Source organism: Schistosoma haematobium, chromosome ZW (assembly GCF_000699445.3).
Source record: "Schistosoma haematobium chromosome ZW, whole genome shotgun sequence".
NCBI lineage: Eukaryota > Metazoa > Platyhelminthes > Trematoda > Strigeidida > Schistosomatidae > Schistosoma > Schistosoma haematobium.
This window is the reverse complement of record NC_067195.1, coordinates 58271232-58293306: the sequence shown is the minus strand read 5'-3', so window position 1 is coordinate 58293306 and position 22075 is coordinate 58271232. Positions and strand designations below refer to the sequence as shown.

At 31.3% G+C, this 22075-nt stretch overlaps 1 protein-coding gene across 1 annotated transcript in view; it reads right to left on the bottom strand.

Moving 5' to 3' along the window:
- The window catches only part of MEGF6 (multiple EGF-like-domains protein), a 108692-nt gene that overhangs the window by 2152 nt on the left and 84465 nt on the right, over positions 1-22075 (bottom strand). Inside the window, exons 23-29 of the mRNA XM_051211873.1 lie at positions 18764-18990; positions 16879-16980; positions 15586-15741; positions 14617-14939; positions 9097-9322; positions 5952-6074; positions 1764-1898 (exon numbers count right to left, since the gene is read on the bottom strand). Coding sequence (XP_051071986.1) covers positions 1764-1898; positions 5952-6074; positions 9097-9322; positions 14617-14939; positions 15586-15741; positions 16879-16980; positions 18764-18990 — 1292 coding nt within the window. The remainder of the gene's footprint in view (positions 1-1763; positions 1899-5951; positions 6075-9096; positions 9323-14616; positions 14940-15585; positions 15742-16878; positions 16981-18763; positions 18991-22075) is intronic.

The following is a 22075-nucleotide window of genomic DNA, read 5'->3' as shown; positions in this document are numbered from 1 at the left end:
GAATTGTTAAAATGTGATCGGAAATTATATGTTCATATTTATTGAGCATCGAGCTATACTACCATTCCTAACACATTTTATTAGAGAGATGAAATTATAATTTATGGAGGATCTCTTAGAATCAAGACCGAATGCATTGTAAGCTGACAGTCGTAAAAGTATTGAAAGTCAATAAACAGAATATTTCTTTCTTTCTAGGCAATGTAACAATTTCACTTGTTTACTAGAATAAAACGGATATTTTGTTGTAAACCGAATTCTATTCAGTCGATATATTTACATTTTCTTAGTTGTATTAAATTCGGAATAAAATGAAAGTTATTCAGTTTTATTGATGGGATTCAAGGCCTAATTGACCTTATTAGCTTGTATGAAATTTTTTAGGGGGTATGGTTAAACGAACACTCATTTTAATATAAGCCAATGATTAACACTAGATGACAATCTTCCAGTTAATTATTTTGTAGCAGAGGCTATATTAATGTTGATTCAGAATTTTGTTTAGTTTCAGTGGTTTGGAGGTGGTTTGATCGATTATATTCCAAGCTTTCATGTTAACTGGAAAGTTCTACGAGGAAAAAAGGTGTTGTCTATTAATATTTTGGCAACGTCAACTGATAAGCAATAAAAATACATTAGGATCAGCATTACTAAGTTGTAGTACACAGTTCCAATATATTACCAACAAAATTACATTCAAGTTTTAAGTAGTATAGATAACAAAACAAACGAGATAAAATGATATTTTGTCTTCAAAGTTATCATGAATCAGGATAGGGATTGAATAATCAGTGATATGTAATCCTAATCTATTCTAATAAATTTATGCTTATTATTGCTGTTCATAAGTCTACTTTTCAAAGTTTCGTTAGGATTTGACATTGACGAATATATGTAAATGAAAATGAATTGCTTTCCAGTTGTAGGTGCTTCCATTATCACCTTTACATGTAAAAGTTCTCGTATTTATGCGCTCCACAAAAGTTATGATCATCAAAGCATTTTCTGGTGAGACTAAGATTTATGAATGACCTTTAAGCGACGCTAAAGTGACGGTGAGAATGTCCATCTGCTAACTAGGACTAAATGAGGGTTATAAACCAGAATGAGGAATTAGAATTATGATTTATAGTTGATGGTTAAGGTTAGGAATTAAATTCAGGGTTTTCATCACGAACTGACATCAGCTATAATGCCGAAATTCAGCCAAATGAATTTTGCGCCAAAATCCGAGACCTATTATACCCGATTGGCTCGTTCATAAATTATATTCTCGCCCATTTTGTTTCTTATAATAGCGGAAAAGGTAATCAATAACCATACTCATTGATACAATAAAACATTAGAGTTCAAACAGGCGAACCATACCTAATGAGAATATTAATTTTCAGAATAACCGTCTTTATTAATCACGTTTACACCAATGATTATGTTTAGTACCGAAGTAAAAACTTTACTGTCCAGTAAACTAGCCAGCGGTACATCAGCATAATTAAAACTAAGGTATAATAGTGTATATAATACATATCCTTTTAAATGATATGTTTGAATAGTCAAATGAGATTAGTAAAGAGCACATGGAAATTTATTTCTTATTCATTAACTGTACTGTAGAACTAGTCAGTGACGCATATGGAAAACGAATATCACCGTAATACTGAAAACCGAACATCCCTACAAATATGTATGTTTTCCTAACAATAAAATCTTAGATTGTATCGTCAAACTTCAAAATGTTATTTTCAAATTTAAATACTGCTCACCACTGTTTATTGAACAGTCAGGTCCAATAAATCCAGGCAAACAATTACAGCTCCCAATATTAGCTGAACAGATTGCATTGTTTTGACATGAGCAAAGTTTGGAACAACTAACCCCATATTGACCGCGTGGACATACTATAATAAAAAATATTATTACAGGAACATGTTAGGAACAACAATTTTATTAATGCTGAAATGGTCAGTATAAAGAAGATTTCAATTATATCATTTAGCAGTAGAATAAGACATTTTAAATATTTTACACCGTTTGATTATCCTATGAAGTTAAAGTATTCCTTATAATAACTTGGTGAGTTGAACAAAGAAACCTATTTTTCCCTTTATTATACCAATTATTCTTCATCACTTCTGATATCTCACTGACTGGTATCTTATTGCTGCCCTAATCAGTAGTGTTTGGAAATTTAAATGTTCATCCAATATTATAATATACCTGATAGTATGGAAAATGGGTTGGATTTTTATAATTTTGTTCGTAATTAGGCATAAAACAGTAGGGTAGTTATAACCCTGACGACACATTAATATAAAACTGTGAGGGTTCGGATCAAAGTAAGATTCATAAATCATGATAATTCTAATGGTATTATGCTCATCCGGCTACATGATTTAATGGTTGAAGTAGTCAAAACACAAAGCATAAGGATTCAAAAACTTCCCATTTTGAAAAAGCTCAGGCCAAAATTTATCATTGTACATAAATATTGCTGTAATGCAACTACAGGTAATTATTTTGTTATTGTTCACTACATTAAAGATAGCTTAGAATATCAGTAGGTGTTTTTAATTTATCTCTATCCAGTATTTTCTTTCTCCATCCTCTAAATATCAGTGCCATGTTTAATTTGTCCCGGATTTTTCAAGCTATGGCCTATTTGTTCTGTTTTACAGGTGTGGTTCCAATTTATTCGTATCTTCCTTCATAATATTACACCAGCTTTTTATATGCTCAAATGATATTAGTGAAATGGCTTCTACCTGTCATAGTGCGGTAACCGTCACATTTCCGTTGTAAAGTCCTGATAACGTTTTGATAATGTATAACAATAAGAACAACTACAAAGAAAGTAACATTAGAAGTATCTGTAGAAAGGTAATGACTCATAATTTCTAGAATGTGGATGGAGTGTCTGTGAATTAGTTATTTTACTACATGGACGATGTATAGTGTTTATTTCATGCAGATATAAGTAACAACTACAAAAACTAGGAATACATCGCTGATGATTGCATCCGGAGAATTCGTATGTCGACATATGACACAATAATCTTAACAACATGATTTAGATTCGTTCAGCTACTCTTTTGTTATATTCCGACGAGAATATTGAATGGCATCTGTTCTGATCTATTTATGGACCAATACGATACATATATTTTTATTGTATAATTGTTAAGTAGCCAAACTATGCATATTCATGTTCCTCTTACTAAAGCTTTATTTTGACTCATAGACTATTATTATACGATTTACTGTTCTTGAGTTCTGCCAAGTCTATTAATTACGGTCTCCCACATTCACAGCCACTTTCGGGTAGATCTTGTACAAATGTTATTTTCTATTTTATGTTACGATGTGGTATGTTTTGTTTGTATATAAACCCAGTATGTTTGAAATATATATGATTCATATTGTAGAGGCTGAGATTGGTGTTCTGGACTCAACAGGCAGGAAGAAGGACCGATAAAGACTCTAGACTGCTCGTACAGGTTTATGTGTCATTGATCCGGTCGATAAATCATTGTTCTCTAATTGGCAATATCATTACGTTATACATTAATGGGGCACAAGGCCACAAGATATAACATAATTTTGCAAGTGCCATGCTTTGATTAAACATAAATGTTCAGTATTCATGTTCTGTTAAACGATTGATTGTATAATGTTCTAAGTAAATTATCATTTTTAAAATAAAATATAACATTACAAACTTATCATTTATCCTCATTTAATTCAACTAAACAATAATCTAATCTAATTATTCATTCATTTTATAAAAATAAATTATATCGGTCATATTTAAATTGTATTATGTATGATAATTGAACTTCATTCTTTGATGTTTACACCTATGTATATGGATGTTGGAGAGTTTACACGTTTTGATCCTTCACATATATGGACAGATTAGAAAATTGTTCTATATTATTACTATTTAGATATTATATTTGATAATCAGCATAAAACTTGAATATACAATATTAAGAGTAGTAATGAGTGAATTATTATTGTTATTACTATAAAAGTGATTGTGAATATATATACAATTAAACAATATATTGTATAAATCACTACATTGCAAAATCATGCATATAAAAAAAGTAACACTGATAATCAATAGTTGTATAGTTAATAATAAAAACAATTAACAACGAAATATAATTTTGGGGAATAAATACACATATTTGATCACAACATTTAAAGGATTCATATTATTTATCAGAGATAATAATGTTAAGATTGATGATAAATATAAAACACAACAGTAATAAAAAAGACAAACAACGACAATGTTGTTGGTGTACAACAAACATGAAACAGAAGTTGAACATCGAACGACTGAATGATTAGCCCAAAAGTTAGGAAAAGAATAACAGGGAAAGATGCTAAATCAGTTGACGAAGTAGTAAATTTTCATAAATTGAAATGACTGAGGTGTGTGTTATATATGTTTAATCACCACCTACTCGATACGAAATGTAGGCTCGAATAAGAAATAGTTAGTGGACTAAACCGAAATATGGGATCAATTTGTGAAATCATAGGCTGTTGTTCTGAGCTAATTTAGTGGTCACAGACGACTTGTTCAGGGTCTACATGATAACTGCGATGATTGGTCAGAGACGTTATATGGTTTGCTATAGAATCAGTCATAGTGATAAATCCGTTCTTTCCTAATCTTCCCCTATATCTTTAGTTACATTATTTATTCTTACGCACTTTTCCATTATTTCTTAGACCATATTTTCAATGTTTAGTCTTTTTCACCATCATCGTTTCTGCAATCATTTTGCTGATTCCATCTCGCGTTGACCTAGAATGGTAAATTGGGCTTAAGTTCGTGTACGCCAGGTTCTACGCTAAGTATGACTGTATTCAAGCAGCAGAATCTTCCAGTTTGATCTGTTTAATGCCCATTAGAATGACTTAGTCGAAATTAATATTGTTCAGGTTAGTAGCTGATTTTTTTTAAAATAATGCGTTTGATCGAGCTCAAGTCATTCACTTTATTGCTATCATTGTTTTTTATTCGGATAAATTAAACACTATGTATTTACAAATATTTCATCTGGTCTTCTATAGACATGTATTAATAGTTGGTGGGACTATTAACTGTTGAGATTTAGATGGTGGTTGGAGGTAGTCGACAGGAAACCCTGTCGGGTTTCGTGCTACTTGGCACTCGTCAGCAAGGTGTACCTGTAATCTTGAGGGAACTGGTGCTCCCTGGCGGATTCGACCTCATATCACCCAGCTTCACAGTCAGAGACGTTATAATCTAAATCTCAATACATAGTGCCCGCAGTGTCGAGTCACCTAGACTGGTGGTCACATTGCAACATGATCGATAGCATTCGATCTGCACTAATAAGGACTAGACAAGCATGACATTGATCACCACCCAGTGATCAATCAATTGTGACTATTAACTGTGCAAATCTTCTAAACAATATATTATTCTACATTGTCCATTGATCTACCGTGTTGCCACTCATGCAGGCTTTCATTGCTATATGGTTGTTGGCAGTTTACAGTAGTTTGAAACAAATAAATGAACAAATTATTTGGATTTGACTTCAGTCATCATAAGTTGTTGGATTGACTGAATAATGACGGTTTAATTAAGAGGGATTGTTCAAAACCCATATCAATAAAATTTAAGTGTTGAATACTGGACTGAGTCAATAAGTACTCAGTCGTGCATAGTTCATCATATCAAAATCAGTTATTTAAATATAGATCTATCATTCCTCTTAATCCAATCTTTGTGTAAGAAGATAAATGATTGTAACTATCTTCACAATAGACATGACACAAACATAAACATGCTTAAAAGAAACAGTAATATTTATTCCTATTTAATGAGAAAAAAATGTTGTGATCAACGTGTTATATCCACCAAAATTCTGTTTCGTTAACCTTTGAAGTATGCGGATATTGCTTACTACTGCCGCATGTTTCTCCATAATGTCCCAAAGGGCATAGACACTGTCCAGTTTCGAAATGACACTCTTCACAATGTTGACAAGCTTGTGCACACATTTCCCCAAAATAACCACGAGGACAAACTGATTATTTATATTTTTAAAAGTAAGGTAAGAAAAAAATCAAAGTATAAAATTTCTATAGACCATACTTATAGAAAAAATTATTATTATCAGTAGTATCAGGAAATTTAAGTTTGAGCTCTTCGATAGTTTTAACTTAGTTTTGATAAAGGTGGATTTTATTTATCTTAGAAAGGTAAGCGTATATCAATTCAGAACAAGTATGACTGAGATTTATCTAGTGTCTATTAAAAAACTTGGACTAAGTTATAGAATGTATTTAGTATAATCTAATTTTTATTCCCTAAGTTTAATAAACCAAAATTATAACAACAAGAACATTATATAAGATATTATATAATAAATTACTGGTTCTTAGCAGAATTTCTGCCAGCGACAGACGTTTATCATAAATAGAGGAGAAAACTAAATAAAATATCATGTTGTTTGTGAAACCATAAAATTTTGAACTTGATCTTGTCTGAGGTCGTCAAGTGTACATTGTTAAGGAGTCATAGACTAAGAAGGAACAGATGTTTTTGCAATCCTCTGATTTCGGCAGTAGAAGATCTGGTACTTGTTTATGATGAAAAGTATTTTCGAAATGTATGCACCCATCAAACACCTTTGCAAATATTGGCAATTACATGATTGCTGGTGAATAGTTTCGAGAGAAAAGTTTCTAAACATCTAGTTAAAAGTTATGATTCGTTGCGTTAACTGAGTTTACTAGTGAGACACTAATTGATCAATGCTACTTGTTGATGATAGGCAACTATAATATCAATAATTGATTATGGTCAAAAATGTTAATCAACTTATTCTGATTCAGCCGATGGATTATATCCTGATGACTAAGTGAATTGAAGTTCATAAATCCGATCAAATATGGGGTCATGAGTATGCAATACTGAGGAAATTCTGAACTAGTTTTTGCTTTTAAATGATTTTGTAATGAATGTTAGAGTTAGTGCTACTGCAGTGCCTGTGAAATGTCAGTGGGCCCTAGTCAGATCATTCACCAGGTAGGTCATTGAGTGTCGATGAGTTTGCCTACTCTTTCCTAGGTCAAGGACAACCGGTGAGTAGGAATCAGTTGGATGCCATGGATAGGAGCATGTGGTACTTGTTCAGTCTTGTACTTCTGCTAACCGTTGATAATACCATTTTCTGTAGTCTATTAGGAGTATTCATTTTGGCCAGTCACCTGGTTATCACGTCAGTATAATCCAGGTGATGTATTAACCCCAAGGGGTAACATCGACGTGAGCTGGGAGATCACATGGTTTCCGTTCAACTCGAGTAGACCGGAAATTATTGACACAAATCATATACATCGTTGATCAACACTACCTTCAAATAACTATAATTCTGGAAAAAAAATTAGTTATTTATATTCGTTTTCAACTAATGTACATACTAGTTTTAAACAATTTTCTACTGTTCAAAATTTTTCAGTAACATATTTTGTTTATCCTAATAATAGATGGAATTTATTTTCTATTGAAGGGTACGTGAAAAATCGAATTATAAAATCGATTGGCCAATCAGAGAGGCTAGATACACCATACATTGGTAGTATTTTTATTATTTTACCCTATTTATCAGCAACAAAAAATATGTACATGTATTAATGCATAGCACAACATTTGTATAGTTTGTGAATATAGATTTAGAAATTATTTTGTTGTTTACATGACTAATGAAAACTATGTGATTATCAATTAATTTACCAGGTTTCTGTAGATGATTAGTGTGACTAGTGTCACGTATTTTGGAAAGCATTAGTTCATCAAACCAAAGTTATTGTTGAAAGGAAGGAGTGCTATGGAAATGCAATTGAATATGGGAGTGAAGGCTCTGAATAGAAAGTCAGTAAATTTGGCTTCATAAAACCTTAAGTAAGGGGGTAAACTTTTAATAATAGTCAGTATCGAATTCATGATCAATACTTTATCTAACTCATTATTTAACTGGCTAAAATTCCAGTAATTGCAGCAAGCGGTGCCGAGTTTGAGGTTAAATATGAGCACAAATGCAAATGTGTGACATCAAAAATGTTTCTAAAAACCAATAACCTTGGTTAGTATGTTGCTGAGAAGTCAGTTGTAATCTTTTAAATTAAACGGACTGCTTCAACTTCAGACTAGTAATCAAGTACTCGCGATGTTTGGCATTTTATTTTGTTTAGATAAAGCTTTTATTAACAAAAGAAAATCAATAAGGAAATAAAAGAAATAATAATTAGAAAAGATACAGTACTAAAACAAATTATACCTGACTATGAAAATAAAATGCTTCTCCTACTTGGATCATAAACCAAACAATCTGAGTAGTCAAATGATTGTTTTGCGGATCCTAGATTATACAAATGCTCATAAGCTAAGTAAAATTAAAAACTCAATGCAACTGTTTTTTTAGGTTGAAAAACTGAAGAGTCATTCTGTTAATTTAGTATTGACATTTACGCTTCGTAATAATGGTGGTATGATGTTCTCTAAGCTAGACGATCTAGTTATGAAACATTTTGTCACTCCGGACATTATGTCTAACTCCTAATTCATGTAGACGTGATCTTTTCAATTATTCTACGAGTGGTATTTCAGTTTGCTTGAACGGCCTTCTTTGCGGTTGGCTGTCTTCGCAGACCTCAATGTTATCACAAACCTTACTGACGTTAAATTTCTTTGTCAGTCGACCTCTGACCTTGCGACTGATTGACTTCTTCCTTGTGGGTTCATAGGCTAGATCTGTGACCATATGTCTATTGATTGCTAATTAATCTGAACGACATACTTTAAGGAATTCTCTGATGTTCTTAGAGTTTTCCCAATCCCGAATAAGAAATCTCTAATTAAGTATAATACCTTCAATGAATGTTAAGAAATTTCATGTATTTTTGTTGAATCTCTCGATGAATAGGGATCATCCCTAATGAGATCTAATACTCGACAGTCCAAGTCAATTAAAAATAAAACGACTTCCTAGTATTAGTGACTGTGTTCATAGATTTCTTGGAGGAATTATGTTTTATGAGACTTACCTTCTTCACAACGTTCACCAGTATAACCTGGTTTACATCTACATCGCCCGGTTTTAGGATCACAACCAAATGGTTGTGAATTATAACAATCACACACAGAAGCACATCCCACTCCCCATCTTCCAGGTGGACATATGTGTTGACATAATGGTCCATAAAATCCTGGTCGACAATTGCAAGTGCCAGTGATAGAAGAACATGTTGCTCCATTTTGACATGTACATACCTACATCAACAGATTATAGAATTAGAAAGCATTCATTGATAACTACTATAAAATTGAAATACGTAATATCTTATAATTTCATAGCAGGAGAATAATATATGACGGAATAAAAAAAATTTGTTAATTATTTAACCACAAGGTATTCAAACTAATGTTACTTATTTCTGTAGGTTGGTTTTACTATCATTCTTATTACCCTTAATTATGATAATCTTAAATTAATCTACAGTTTACTGAATAGGAAAAAAATGTTTCAGACTGTATGACATATTGAACAGTATCATAGAAATGAAGTTTATGGTTTATTCAAATTGAATACTTGAGACAGAAAGTTAAGAGAACATTCTCATTACAACGAAGTAGGTCAGAAATAATCAATGTTCATCTAAATGATTGACTATCACCTTAAAATTTGTGGTCGAACTTCATACTTTATGATAATATTGTTCACTATGACCTAGATTATAGATAGGAGAATGAAATGATTGATAAGATGATAATCATATCATCGTCTATATGTTTAAATATACTTAATATGTTAACTGAGCGTTTTGTAAACACATAGAAATGATCAAATAAACAATGTTTTGACCACAAATAGAATAAAGTGATGAATATACAATAATTAATTAATCAAAGTAAAGTGTCAGATTATCGGTACAAAGGTAAAAATAATCAAATTTGTTATGTATTTTACCGATTTGATATTAAAATAAAAGTGAACGGGACTTATATTGATGCTTGCATAGTGACGATATAATCGTAACTGCTTTTTTTAAAGGTTCTATTCAATGATAACAATATATAGAATCCATAAGTAGTAGGAGTAAAAATAGTTTGGGATAGAAAATGTAGAGTTCAAATAAAGTGAATCTTCATCTATTCACTTCTGAGATTAAATAGACTTTTCAGTAATAGAGCAAATCACATAAGGAAATATTAGTTGATTATCATCTCGTACAACCTCTTTTCATATTCAACAGTTTTGTATAAATGACTCACTAAAGGTAATCTAAGTCACGTATAGTGCGATTTCTGATTTAGATATGTCTGAACATGGAGTTTTTCTGGAGGAAACTAAACATTTTCAATTTGTGTTTTCAAATATCCCGATTGAAAATTATGTCTGAATGTGGAACTTATTTTCCTATAAGAACTAAGCTGAATGAATTAACATCTACACTTCACTATGGCTAAGTTTATCCCAGTTTAGAACAATATAAACTGATTAAGTTGGATTAGCAAATTGTTCACATATGAACTTAAATAAAGCAGTGTAGAAAGTATGGAAATGAGTTAGACAAATCCATTTCATTAATCGTTTAAACATATTTCAAAAATCTGTTTATGAAAATTACATAATTTTTATCAGTTCAGTTATTTGTCAACTGTACATGACAATAAGTTTGACATGGTGGAGAAGATTTGTAGCTCAGGTGGGTGATTTTGATGGAGTTTTGTTCTCTGAGCTAGATGGTTTGGTCGTGAAGCTTTCATCGTTCTTCAGATAGACTTCTATCTGAAGTTTGTGCTGATGATGTTGTTTAGAAGAACGATGAAAGCTTCACGACCAAACCATCCAGCTCAGAGAACAAAACTCCATCAGAATAAGTTTGACAGATTATTTTTACGGAATCCTATGAAACCAAGTGTTTTTTAATTGTCTTTTGAACAAAAAGACAAGTTTTATTATCCAAATGTTATTATTTTTTTTACTTGCAAATAAAAAATTTTTCAACTGATTTTAAACTTGAAGGGGTTTCTGTAGATATTATAGTAATTTTATTAGTTACGATCACGAATCAAGTGAAGCTAGACCACCATAGAAAACCTGGAAGCACTGAACGGCCATTTCGTTCAATTGTGGGACTCCTCAGCAGTGCGCATCCACGATCCCGCCTCGCGAGATTCGAACCCAAAACCTATCGGTGTCGCGCGCGAATATCTAACCTCTAGACCACTTAGCCGACCTAGATCACCAAATAGTTTTCATCTAAACATTTCTTTTAATATGTCATTAATTTATGCACAACTTGAGATTGGTATAATACACCATATAACTATTATTAGTAATTTTTTATAATAATTTATAAATGGAATTATTTGTAGAAGAATTGTTTTCTTCTTAACCGATTATCTGAATGTTATCCTGCGACTTCAATTTGTTCTAAAATGCATTTTAGTTACATTCATATATACTGTGCTACAATAATTCTTTATTGAGTTCCTTCCTTTATTTACTTACATTATGAAACTGAAGTATATTTATATATATAAGAGTTTATTTTAATCAATAGATGTTGTGTAATATAATATTACGAACTGGTTGAAATTAATTTATACGCTCGTATACTATCGACACCAGATAAGGTTTCTGAGAAATGTGAAAATATTGATGACAAACTAATCGATTCTAAACGTTTCAGTTGTCTAGATGTAGTAACATATAAATATATGAATATGTAAATAGAAAATTGTTAATAAACAATTAGGAATAATCATGAAAACATTAAGTGTACAAGCAAGACATAGAGTCAAGAAACACGTTAGAACACAATTCAATGTACTACTAAGTGAAACAAATACTGGATTATCCAATGTTGCAATATCTTGCGAAAAACAATTTACAATTCGGCCATGAGGAACTAAATCGAAAATGTAGCCAGGGCATGTAATATATATCTTAATAATCGAATATATAATCGTTTAACACATCCTAAATGACCGATGGACAATGTATATATGGATAACATTGCAAATAAAAGTAAGACAGATGAGAAACAACAGTAGTAGATGTGAAATAATTATAATTAACAAGGAATTAATAGATTTTGTTTACATAAAGAGGAATCAATTGAAATTAGGAAAATAATGAAATGGAATCATAGAATTCTTCGTACTGCTACTATTACTACTTCATACATACACACATACGCATATACAAGAGAAAGTGAATTGAAGAACCCAATCGTTTATGTCCCCAAATTATAAAGACTACGTAAAATTATGATTTACAAGCTAACTAAAAGCACGCGTATACATCTATAAATTTAGTCACACAAGCAAATGTAGACAACTGGATTCTGTTTCAGGGATCTAGAGGTTAAGGGGTCGCCGGTGAGACCAAAAGTAATGTGTTGGATCCACTGTGACAAAGTCATGGATACATATTGATAATGAATCCCGTAGTAAAAAGAGACAGCTGTCTAGTATAATCTAGTTTGCAATTTTGGTCTAACCAAAATTAGTTCATTATTTAAACAATGGAAACCATTTAGCATTATGAAAGACTGAAACGTGTCTAGATAACATTAATCTAATATGAAGAAAACATTGTCTAGAGTGAATCACATGGAACTATTACAATAAATATAGGAAGTTTTTGGCCTACGTGATAAATAAAAAAAAGAACTACTAAGTAAGCATAGATTTGGATCTTTATGCTGATACTCTTTTCTAGAATTAAGTTTGAGAAAATGTGTTGTATTAGGGATTCAATTAAATTATGATCATGTGTAGTTGACTTTATAAAATCCGAATACATTTGATGATAACATTATCGCTTTACAAACATCAAATACTTTTTATTCTAACAATTAAGAAAGATAGTTTTATATTTTATTACATTTCGTTTGAATTTCAACTAACTAATTACTTATCATACTCAAGAATAAATTGTTATTAACATAAAGTAATTTAAGGAGATATGAAAGTTGTTGAACATTTGTTAATCAATGATTAATGAATTATCAAGTCAGTCGATCAATCAGTGAGAATCATTGCTCTGTATTATGCTCTCTAATGTTGATTGTGATTAGTTCAATGATAAATGTATTTTTGTATAATTTTACTTTCCACCTCATGGACTCATGATTTATGAATTAAGGAAAATGAGAAGAAAATATCGAAATAAAGCGGTAATCAATCTAATTACTATTTGATATAATTCTACGAGAAATAATATTAGTGTAGTGTGTGCTACTTATGCCTACATAAGTAGTATATAACGCTAGTCAGGAATAGAATGTCTGGCAGCAGAAGGTCGAGAAGATCAAGGAGTAAAGAATGGGAACAGAAAGTTATTGGTATGGAAATGCAGGAACAATGAAGTCTGACACAATTAATGAACATTTTGTAAATGAAGTATTTATTGTGTGGTTCTTAGATTTTATTAAGATATTTTGTAATGTTGTAAAGAATACATTCAATTCTCCCCACTATTGTTATCGTTCACTACAATAGAATTAATATTTGTTTAATTACATCATATGAATTCATTTTTTGGTAAGTAGTTGAAAACGTGAACAATGCATCATGCCTAAATACTCTTAGAGAAAAAACACTCTTGAAGTGTACAGTTTTGTAGGAATTTTATAATTTTTATTAGCGTCATATTTGACACGCTATACCTTAAAAATAGGTTTACAAAAATTCTTGCCTGATATTGGTACTCATAAGTCATGTTTATTATAAACAAGAATTTGACAATCTCTCTAAAACATCCATCATTTGTATTTCTAAAATAGAAGTCTATGACAGAAATAGGAAAATGGGTTCTTTGAAGTCCTATGGTATGCAACAAATTGAGTATCAACGTTGATGTGTCTGGTTCTATTTTATGATACAGCTATGTATGTGTTTTTTCACTAGTTATTAACATTATTAGTACTTAATCATGATCTCTACAATCATAATAAAATCCTTGTGAGTTATACAACTTTTCTATACGACTATTGTCTTCAGTTTGTTTTTCTTGTTACCGCTGTGCAATATCGATAGCTTCTGACTGAAATTATTATTTTACTACTGTAAAGTAGTCAGATAGCTCACCGCTTGTGTAATTAAGGCAGCTGTTACACGAAGTATAAACTAAATGTAACCCTTAAAATAATGAGACTTCTACTACATGTAGGACTATTTTCTATGAAAATAATCACTTCAAACGGTATGAAAGAAAGAATCAAAGAATGATTACTATGGTAATTGTCGTATAGTTCTTCAAAGTCAGGTAACTGATTAACTTGTAATTTGAAATTCCCTTTCGTGAGTAACAAGTCCTAGAATTTTAAGCCAGACGAAAAATAACTGGATTTTCCAGGATAGGAAGTGATACATTAGTGTACTCTATACGCATTTGTAAAGACGATCGCTATGAGATCCAGCTGGTTACTAGTTAACAATAAGATGGAAAGCTGTGGGCCATAACAGGTTCCCGAATTGTTTCAATGAGAATTACTTAGTTTTATTAAATGCTTTCATGAATGTCCTTTACTTTATTAAAGCAACACTCTTACCTGAGCACAGTCAGGTCCAAACCGATCTTTCGGACATGGTGTACTACAATCTTTACCTTCCGAACCTGGTGGACATGGACATTGTCCAGTTTGAGGATGGCAAGTAGGATTATGTTGATTCTGATTTAAACGTCTCAATATAGCTACTTTAGTACTTTTCATTACTTCTTCTGAATGATATTGTGATGAATGAAATGTATTATCTGGGATTGATGAGGTATCTGAAAGTAATAAACTATCCAGTGTATTTGAATCTGCAATTCGAGTATGACATACAGGACAAATTAATGAACATTGTGGTCCATATGTACCAGGAAGACAAGCTGAAAAGTTATATTTAAAAAAAGCATTAATTATTAATATAAAATTACAAATATGATGTTGAAATCTGAATTGTCACTAGAGTTCTACCCATGGAATAAGTAGATATACGGACTTTTTACTTTATTTTCTACAACTGTACAAAATAGATTTGATGACTTCATCTCTATGTAATTTTCTCTTCCGAATTTACTGTTGGTAAGAATTAGTAGGTACATAGATCATGTGTAATTATATGAGAAAAGTTTCAAACAGAATATTACTGAGAACTATAAGTTTTGGTAATAAAATAGTCTCATTTAAATCTTTTTAAATAACTTTTTATGTTAGTGATTATTAATGGTAAATGGTCTTTCTATCCTCTTTCTTTATGTAACGTTCCACATTGATTAAAATGAACTATTTATAAACAGAAATATATATATATATATAGTAGTTATGATGGAGACTGAAAGTGTAATTGACTGATAAGCCCTCAAAAGAGTGACATATAAATCTATGATTTTGAATAAACTGTGTCAGATGAAACACTGTACTTATTGACCAACATATTTTTGGAAACACTGATAGTTTGAGGTAAATTATAATAGTTATTTTATATGACATGAAAACCATTGCTGTGCAAAATGACAATAAAAAATTACCTACTTTGTTCACATTTTTTCCCATGGTAACCAGCTGAACAGTAACATTCACCAGTTACTTCATTACATGCTTCACCATGAATACATCCACATTTTTGTTTACACTGTAAACCATAAAAACCAGGAGGACAATTGAGTTGACAACGTTCACCATAATACCCTGTAAAAATATAAAAAATTGATGCATAATGCACTGCATAATATAATGAACTAATAAACAGTTTATCTGAGTATTGTGTAATATTTTTTTGTGAATGTAGAATTTTCTAACAGTTGTGGAATGGCAATCTACACATTAATTATAATTCAAATAAAAGTACTTTCTAGTTAATAGATGACTCGCTTTTGATTCCTTAAACCGAATGAAATAATAACTAGTTGGTAAACAGTAAATCAATTCATAGAGAGCAGAACAGTGGTCATCACTAGATAGGTGATCTATTGAAATAATCGAGTTTTATGGTAAAGTGATAAGAAGATGAATATTTATTGGTAATGATTCCAACTGTAGTACTGGATGAGATAGGTTTTCGTCGTTAAAGGAAAAAGATTTTGATTAGACTTAAAGAAAAACTTTCTTGTTGAGTGCCACAAAATACCATACCTAAGTTGACAACTTCTTGGGAATGGTATGTATAATACTAGAAATATAGTAATGAATCAACCAATCCAGTTGTTGTATTTGTTTGAGCAGTTAACAGCAAAACGAGTTGACTGTTACACATTTTGTTCTTTCATGTACATACATTGTTTAATTTAACTTTGTTGTTTTGGTGTGTTGACGATTCATGACAATGGCTGGTGCTAAGATGAGTTTATTCAACTGCAGGGAAAACAGTCATCTTTATTTCGGGAATAATTATGCTTTCGAAAATGAACTCAGTATTAGTAACTGAAATTGTTCAACTATTGTCCAGTTGTTTTTTAAATTATAATAGTTGCAGTCATAATAACACCGAAGTTGGAAATTACATTAACAATCATAATCACGGTAAATAATTGTGTCAGTTAAGTTGTTATGCTTTACTATTTCGATATTTAAAATGCTAATAAATAAAATGTATGAATAGATGGTAGCTACGAGTGGAACCAAGGACGCGCGTTTTGTTCATTTTGGGACTCATCAGTTGAATACAATCCATCTCTGCTTATAATCCTTGTAACTTAATGGTAGTATTGAGGCAATCCTCACAAGATGGACATATATCAGAAAGAGACTGAATAATTGCAGTCCTAAACACCAGTGGGAAGATTCAAATAACCAATTCAAATATAAAACACTTGAATAAATATTTACCAGCTTGACAAATACATGTTCCATTGTCAGGATGACACACTCCATTATTTTCACATTTACACTCATGTTGACAGTTTATACCAAAATATCCAGCTGGACATCCTAGAAATTGAACGAGACAGAAAAAACGAGATGGCAATCCCTCACATGTTCAATTCTAAAATAATGTCAGTAAACACGAAAATAAACACTTTTTTTGACAACAAACACTGTACCAATAATAAGTAAGTAAATTGCAACAGCATACCAGTCAGTTGAACACGACATAAATCTTTGTATTAATAGGGTAGAAAATTAAAAAAGTTCATCTTCAGTAAATGTAACAAATCTAATTAAGTGCCATTCTAAAATCTTATGAGAACGGCTTTTGCATTTTAGCATAGGTTACTTAATTGTTCTAGTTTGAATTATGTGCCAAGGTTAATGTGTCATCATGGAATAAAAATGACACTGAATAATCTATGCGAACTTAGAACTCGTCTATCGCCTTCAACATCAATACTTAAATTGTGAAAATATCAAAGGGAAGGCAATATGTAGCTTGGATTTATTGGGTCGTAATTCGGTGAAGTTGACCTCAATAAAAAGGTCAAACGTATTATTCGACAATCAGTCATTATAGTTGTGACATTTTTGGCCTTGTGAAACCAGTTAATGGGATTCTTATGTTTAGTCACTGACCTATCAGTGCCTCACTTAGGGTTTATGTAAATCCTGCCTAGTTATCAGTAAGTTACTAATAGTCCACAAAATCAGTGTACTAAGATATGGCCATTGGCCTGTCTTCCTCGAGTTTTTGTCGCCTAAATCAAGCCCTATATAGCCATGTATTTTTCATTAGAAAGTTAGTGTAGTGCCTAATTGGGACAGACAAAGTCGTAAAAAGCAAATATGACAGTTAAGAGTATGCAACACGGAAGTATTTCCTTTATTTCATTAAACATTTAAACAGTTATGTCAGATAACTGTTGTCCATAAAACCTGCTATAACGAGACGCACATTGCGACAGTTGGAACTTTCAGAAATATTTTTCGGACTATTGTTATCTATATTTTCATTGTACTTCTATACTCTCTTTATTGTAAGCTTCCAGATGACCTTTTAACTATTGTTATACGTCTTATTATTTTCTAAGGATTGTCAATTAGTTAATTACATCATTTTAAAAGTTGAATATCTCGTGAGATAAGGGTCACTATTACAATAAGATCGGTTGAACTCACAAAAAGTCCAAGAGAATGATTTATTTGCAATTGGCTAACGTACACAAGATAAGTTGCGAACAACCGTAAGAATGTGATTACATTTCGCATATTATCATGATATTTCAGGGTTCTCGAACTATCGATTTACTTTAATAATAGTCCATATAAACGTAAATAACTATTTTTTTTAATGTTATGACTGATAATTTGGTAAAATAAGGATTTTTATAAAACACAAGTACTTGAAAATGAAGTACAGCAAATTTTCAATTCATATAGTTGATATCTATCGAAATTATAAGTCTAATTGATAATAGAAGGAATTTTATGTGAGACCAAAGTATATCTGTTTTGACTTGATATTGTCTAAATATTATTTACTTTTATAAACTTGTTATTATTGGAACGTTAAGTTATATCAATAGTTGAAATCATGAGTCGGTTGAAGCTTGACCACCATGGGAAACCTGGAAGCACTGGACAACCGTTTCGTCTTAGAGTGGGACTCCTCAGTAGTGCGCAGATTGTAAAGGGCCATTGCATATGATTGGCATATTGCAGAAGAATAGCTTGACTTGAAATTTTGAAAATATAATAATGTGCACTATTGCAAATGATATAAATGGTGTAAATGAATCAACCAATAAATACTACAATCTCATTTAACATAATGACTTACTGCTTATGCAATTGGGACCTAGCCATCCTGGTCGACAATAACAAATTCCATGGATTGGATCACATAACATATTATTATTCTTCAAATGACAGTCACATATATGTTGACAGTCCTCACCCCAACGTCCTTCTGGACATGTATCTTCACATTGTGGTCCATACTTTCCTGCTGGACAACTACACAGACCTGTTTCATGATGACATGGTTGACCAGATGGACAAGAACACCTAAAAGTTGGTTTAATATTTGTTTTTTTAGTGTACAACCGTATAAGAATTTTTTATACAACTTTGTGGAGGTATTTATTTTACTACCTATTTCATTATCGAAAAGACTAGTTTTGTTCATAAATGTTGTTCTTTTATAGGAGAAACGTTTTTCCTTGAAGTTACCAGTTACTCTTATAACATTGAACCTACATATTACATCAGTAAATTGCTTATGATCGAGGACAATACACGTTTACTAGAATTGGGGATATTATTTAGTCGTTCTGCTCTTATTATAGTTATTAAGACTTGTTCATATTACTACTGTGGTGCGTGCTACTTATATCGATGTAAGTAGTATATGACGCGAATTAAAAGCGCAATGTCTGGCAGCAGAAGATGGGGGAAGATCAAGAAAGGAAGAGCGGGAACACAATGCAATTTATACGAAAACGCATGGACAATGAAATGTGAGACAATGGATTGATGTTTGCAACAGGAACAGTCCAGGTTTATATGATGCATTGATATTTTGCGAATTAACGATTTGTTATATTGCTTTTCTATTTTACCGAGTAACTCTGTAATTTTGCGCTAAATACATCCGATTGTCCCCCACCCGTATTCTGTTCACTATACTACTACTTGGGAATCAAAGTAGTGTAATACCATAAAAATTAAGAAAAACCATTCATTACAAAGAATTCCAATTCTATCAAACAGATAACTAAGAATCTTAAATTATTTAGTCTGTATTTTTATTTGTTTGATCAAAGTTTCCTTGAAAAGTATCACAGATAAATTAAATCACTGGAATTCATTTCTCCAATGTTAAAAATACTTATATTGACACCCATAAATCTTGAATCCATTTAATCGGAAACAAACTTTAATGGGATATGAAATGAAAATTTCACTATTGTATATTTTTTAATTAGTCAACCAACAAAATCTTTATTCATTTCCGTAAACATTCCCAAACATTTTTTCAGATATTTCATATGAAAAAAACAAAACAAAAGCTTCAGTAAAACATTGGAAACTAACATTTATTCAGTTTAGTAGTCAGTTATAAGGCAAATAAACATGAATTTCAGCTGTTACAACAATGTCATTAATCAAATGAGAGTTGGCAACGTTTTGTAATCATTAATCATTACCAACTATAAGAAATGTCTTAATTTTCATACAAAAAAAACACTCCAGGATAATGAATTTTATCATAGTGAAAGCATTAAGATTATGTATACAAAACATGGATTCACTTGAATAAAATGTGTATTCATAACATTCACAGCAATAATGAATATACATTCATAGACAATGAAAGTAGTAACTGTTTTAACGAAGCACTATTAGTCTAGAGGATATAACAATATAAAAATGCGCTCACTTGAAGTATGATGTAGTGGTTTCAGTCAGAGGAACAAAATACAACAAAGTTTAAATTAGTATTGAAAATGGAAGTACAAAGTCAAAAAGCCTACAGTATGAGAAAGTTGAATTTTAGTTAAATCTATTTTGTTATATTCTATCTGCTTTCAATTTTGTGAAACAGAATGACTTTCACCGGATTATTTAAGGCATTAAGTATCAATCATCAATTAGAAACCAGTTATTGCAATAATGAAAGTCAGATTATTTAGATATAAAGTTTTGTACGAACTACATTAATTTACAATAACCTTTAAGTGATTAAATTTTATTGAATTTCAGTAAACCGATTAGTGGGGTCAAGTATATCGTATAATTGAAAATAAGTAACAGCCATAAGATTAAATATCTTAATTATTTTTCCCCGTTTAATGCAAAAAATAAACTTGAGAACTGATGCACAAATATGATTAACTTATATGAATGAGACTTGTAAAATTTATATCCTCTGAATCGTTGACGAATAAACACATTAAACACGAGTTTCTATACATTACTTTGGTCCGTGATTCAATATAAAAGTTGATTGCGTGACTCCAAATCACAAATTAGTCTAATGAACACTGAATCTTACATACAGCAAAATTCGATAAACATATTATTATCAGTATAGGGCTGTGGAGATTGTTTTGTTTTGATTGGGATTACAAACCGATCAGAAAACCTGGTAGCACTGGACGGCCGTCTCGTCCCAGTGGTGAAATCCCCGGCAGTTTGCGCTATGCTGCAGATTAGTTGAAGTTAGACATTAAAACTATCGAATAGCGGTTCAGCTGTCTGGAGGGTAAGCGTTTGCGTGCAAGACCGAAGGTTACGGGTCCGAATCTTGTGTGCAGGATCGTGGAAGCGCACTTCTGGGAAGTCAAATACTGGAACTAAGCGGCCGTCCAGTGCTTCCAAGTTTTCAATGGTGGTCTAACATTGATGGATTCATGATCTCGTTTGAAACATATAATGTTAGATAATCTTATCATAAGTTCCAAATAATTTTATTAACTAACGGGAGTGTCGATTCTTATAGATTAACTTTTGACTTGTCAATGTGTATAAGATCATAATAGAATTTCGTGTAAGATTTTCATTTCATTTCACTGAATAATTGTATCCTAATCACTGCTGTTAGCAACAACACATATCAAACTGTCTGAATAAATTAGCATTTCATTATTGATCTATTCCTATATGATAAGATAACTTAATCAACAAGGCAGATCTAAGATGTATAACAAATCAACTACTTAGTAATATTCTAATTATTTATACTCTGTATATAACTGGAAAATTTACCGCCTAACCCTAACTGTTGCGTGATGAAGAAATTCTAGTAATCAGTATATTCGATAGTAAGGTAACTAACTGTTGACATGGTTTTTTAAAAAAAACATCCTTTAGTTGACCAGATTTAGTCATTTGGATAGATGTTAGTGAATGTGACGTTTATATTTTGCTATTTTCTGGTTGGATCTTTCAACAAGTTTATCATGGCGATTTTATTTATTTTTCGTTCAAGTTTGTTTATTCTATTAGTGCTAAAAAATGGTAGTATCACCTTTTATTACCAAGCTGTAACCGTGTCTTAAGTAAAAATTGACATAATTTATAGTCTTGTTGGATTTCACATTCAGTTGTCTTAATTAATTTAGACAAAATTAGGATGTACACTTTAATT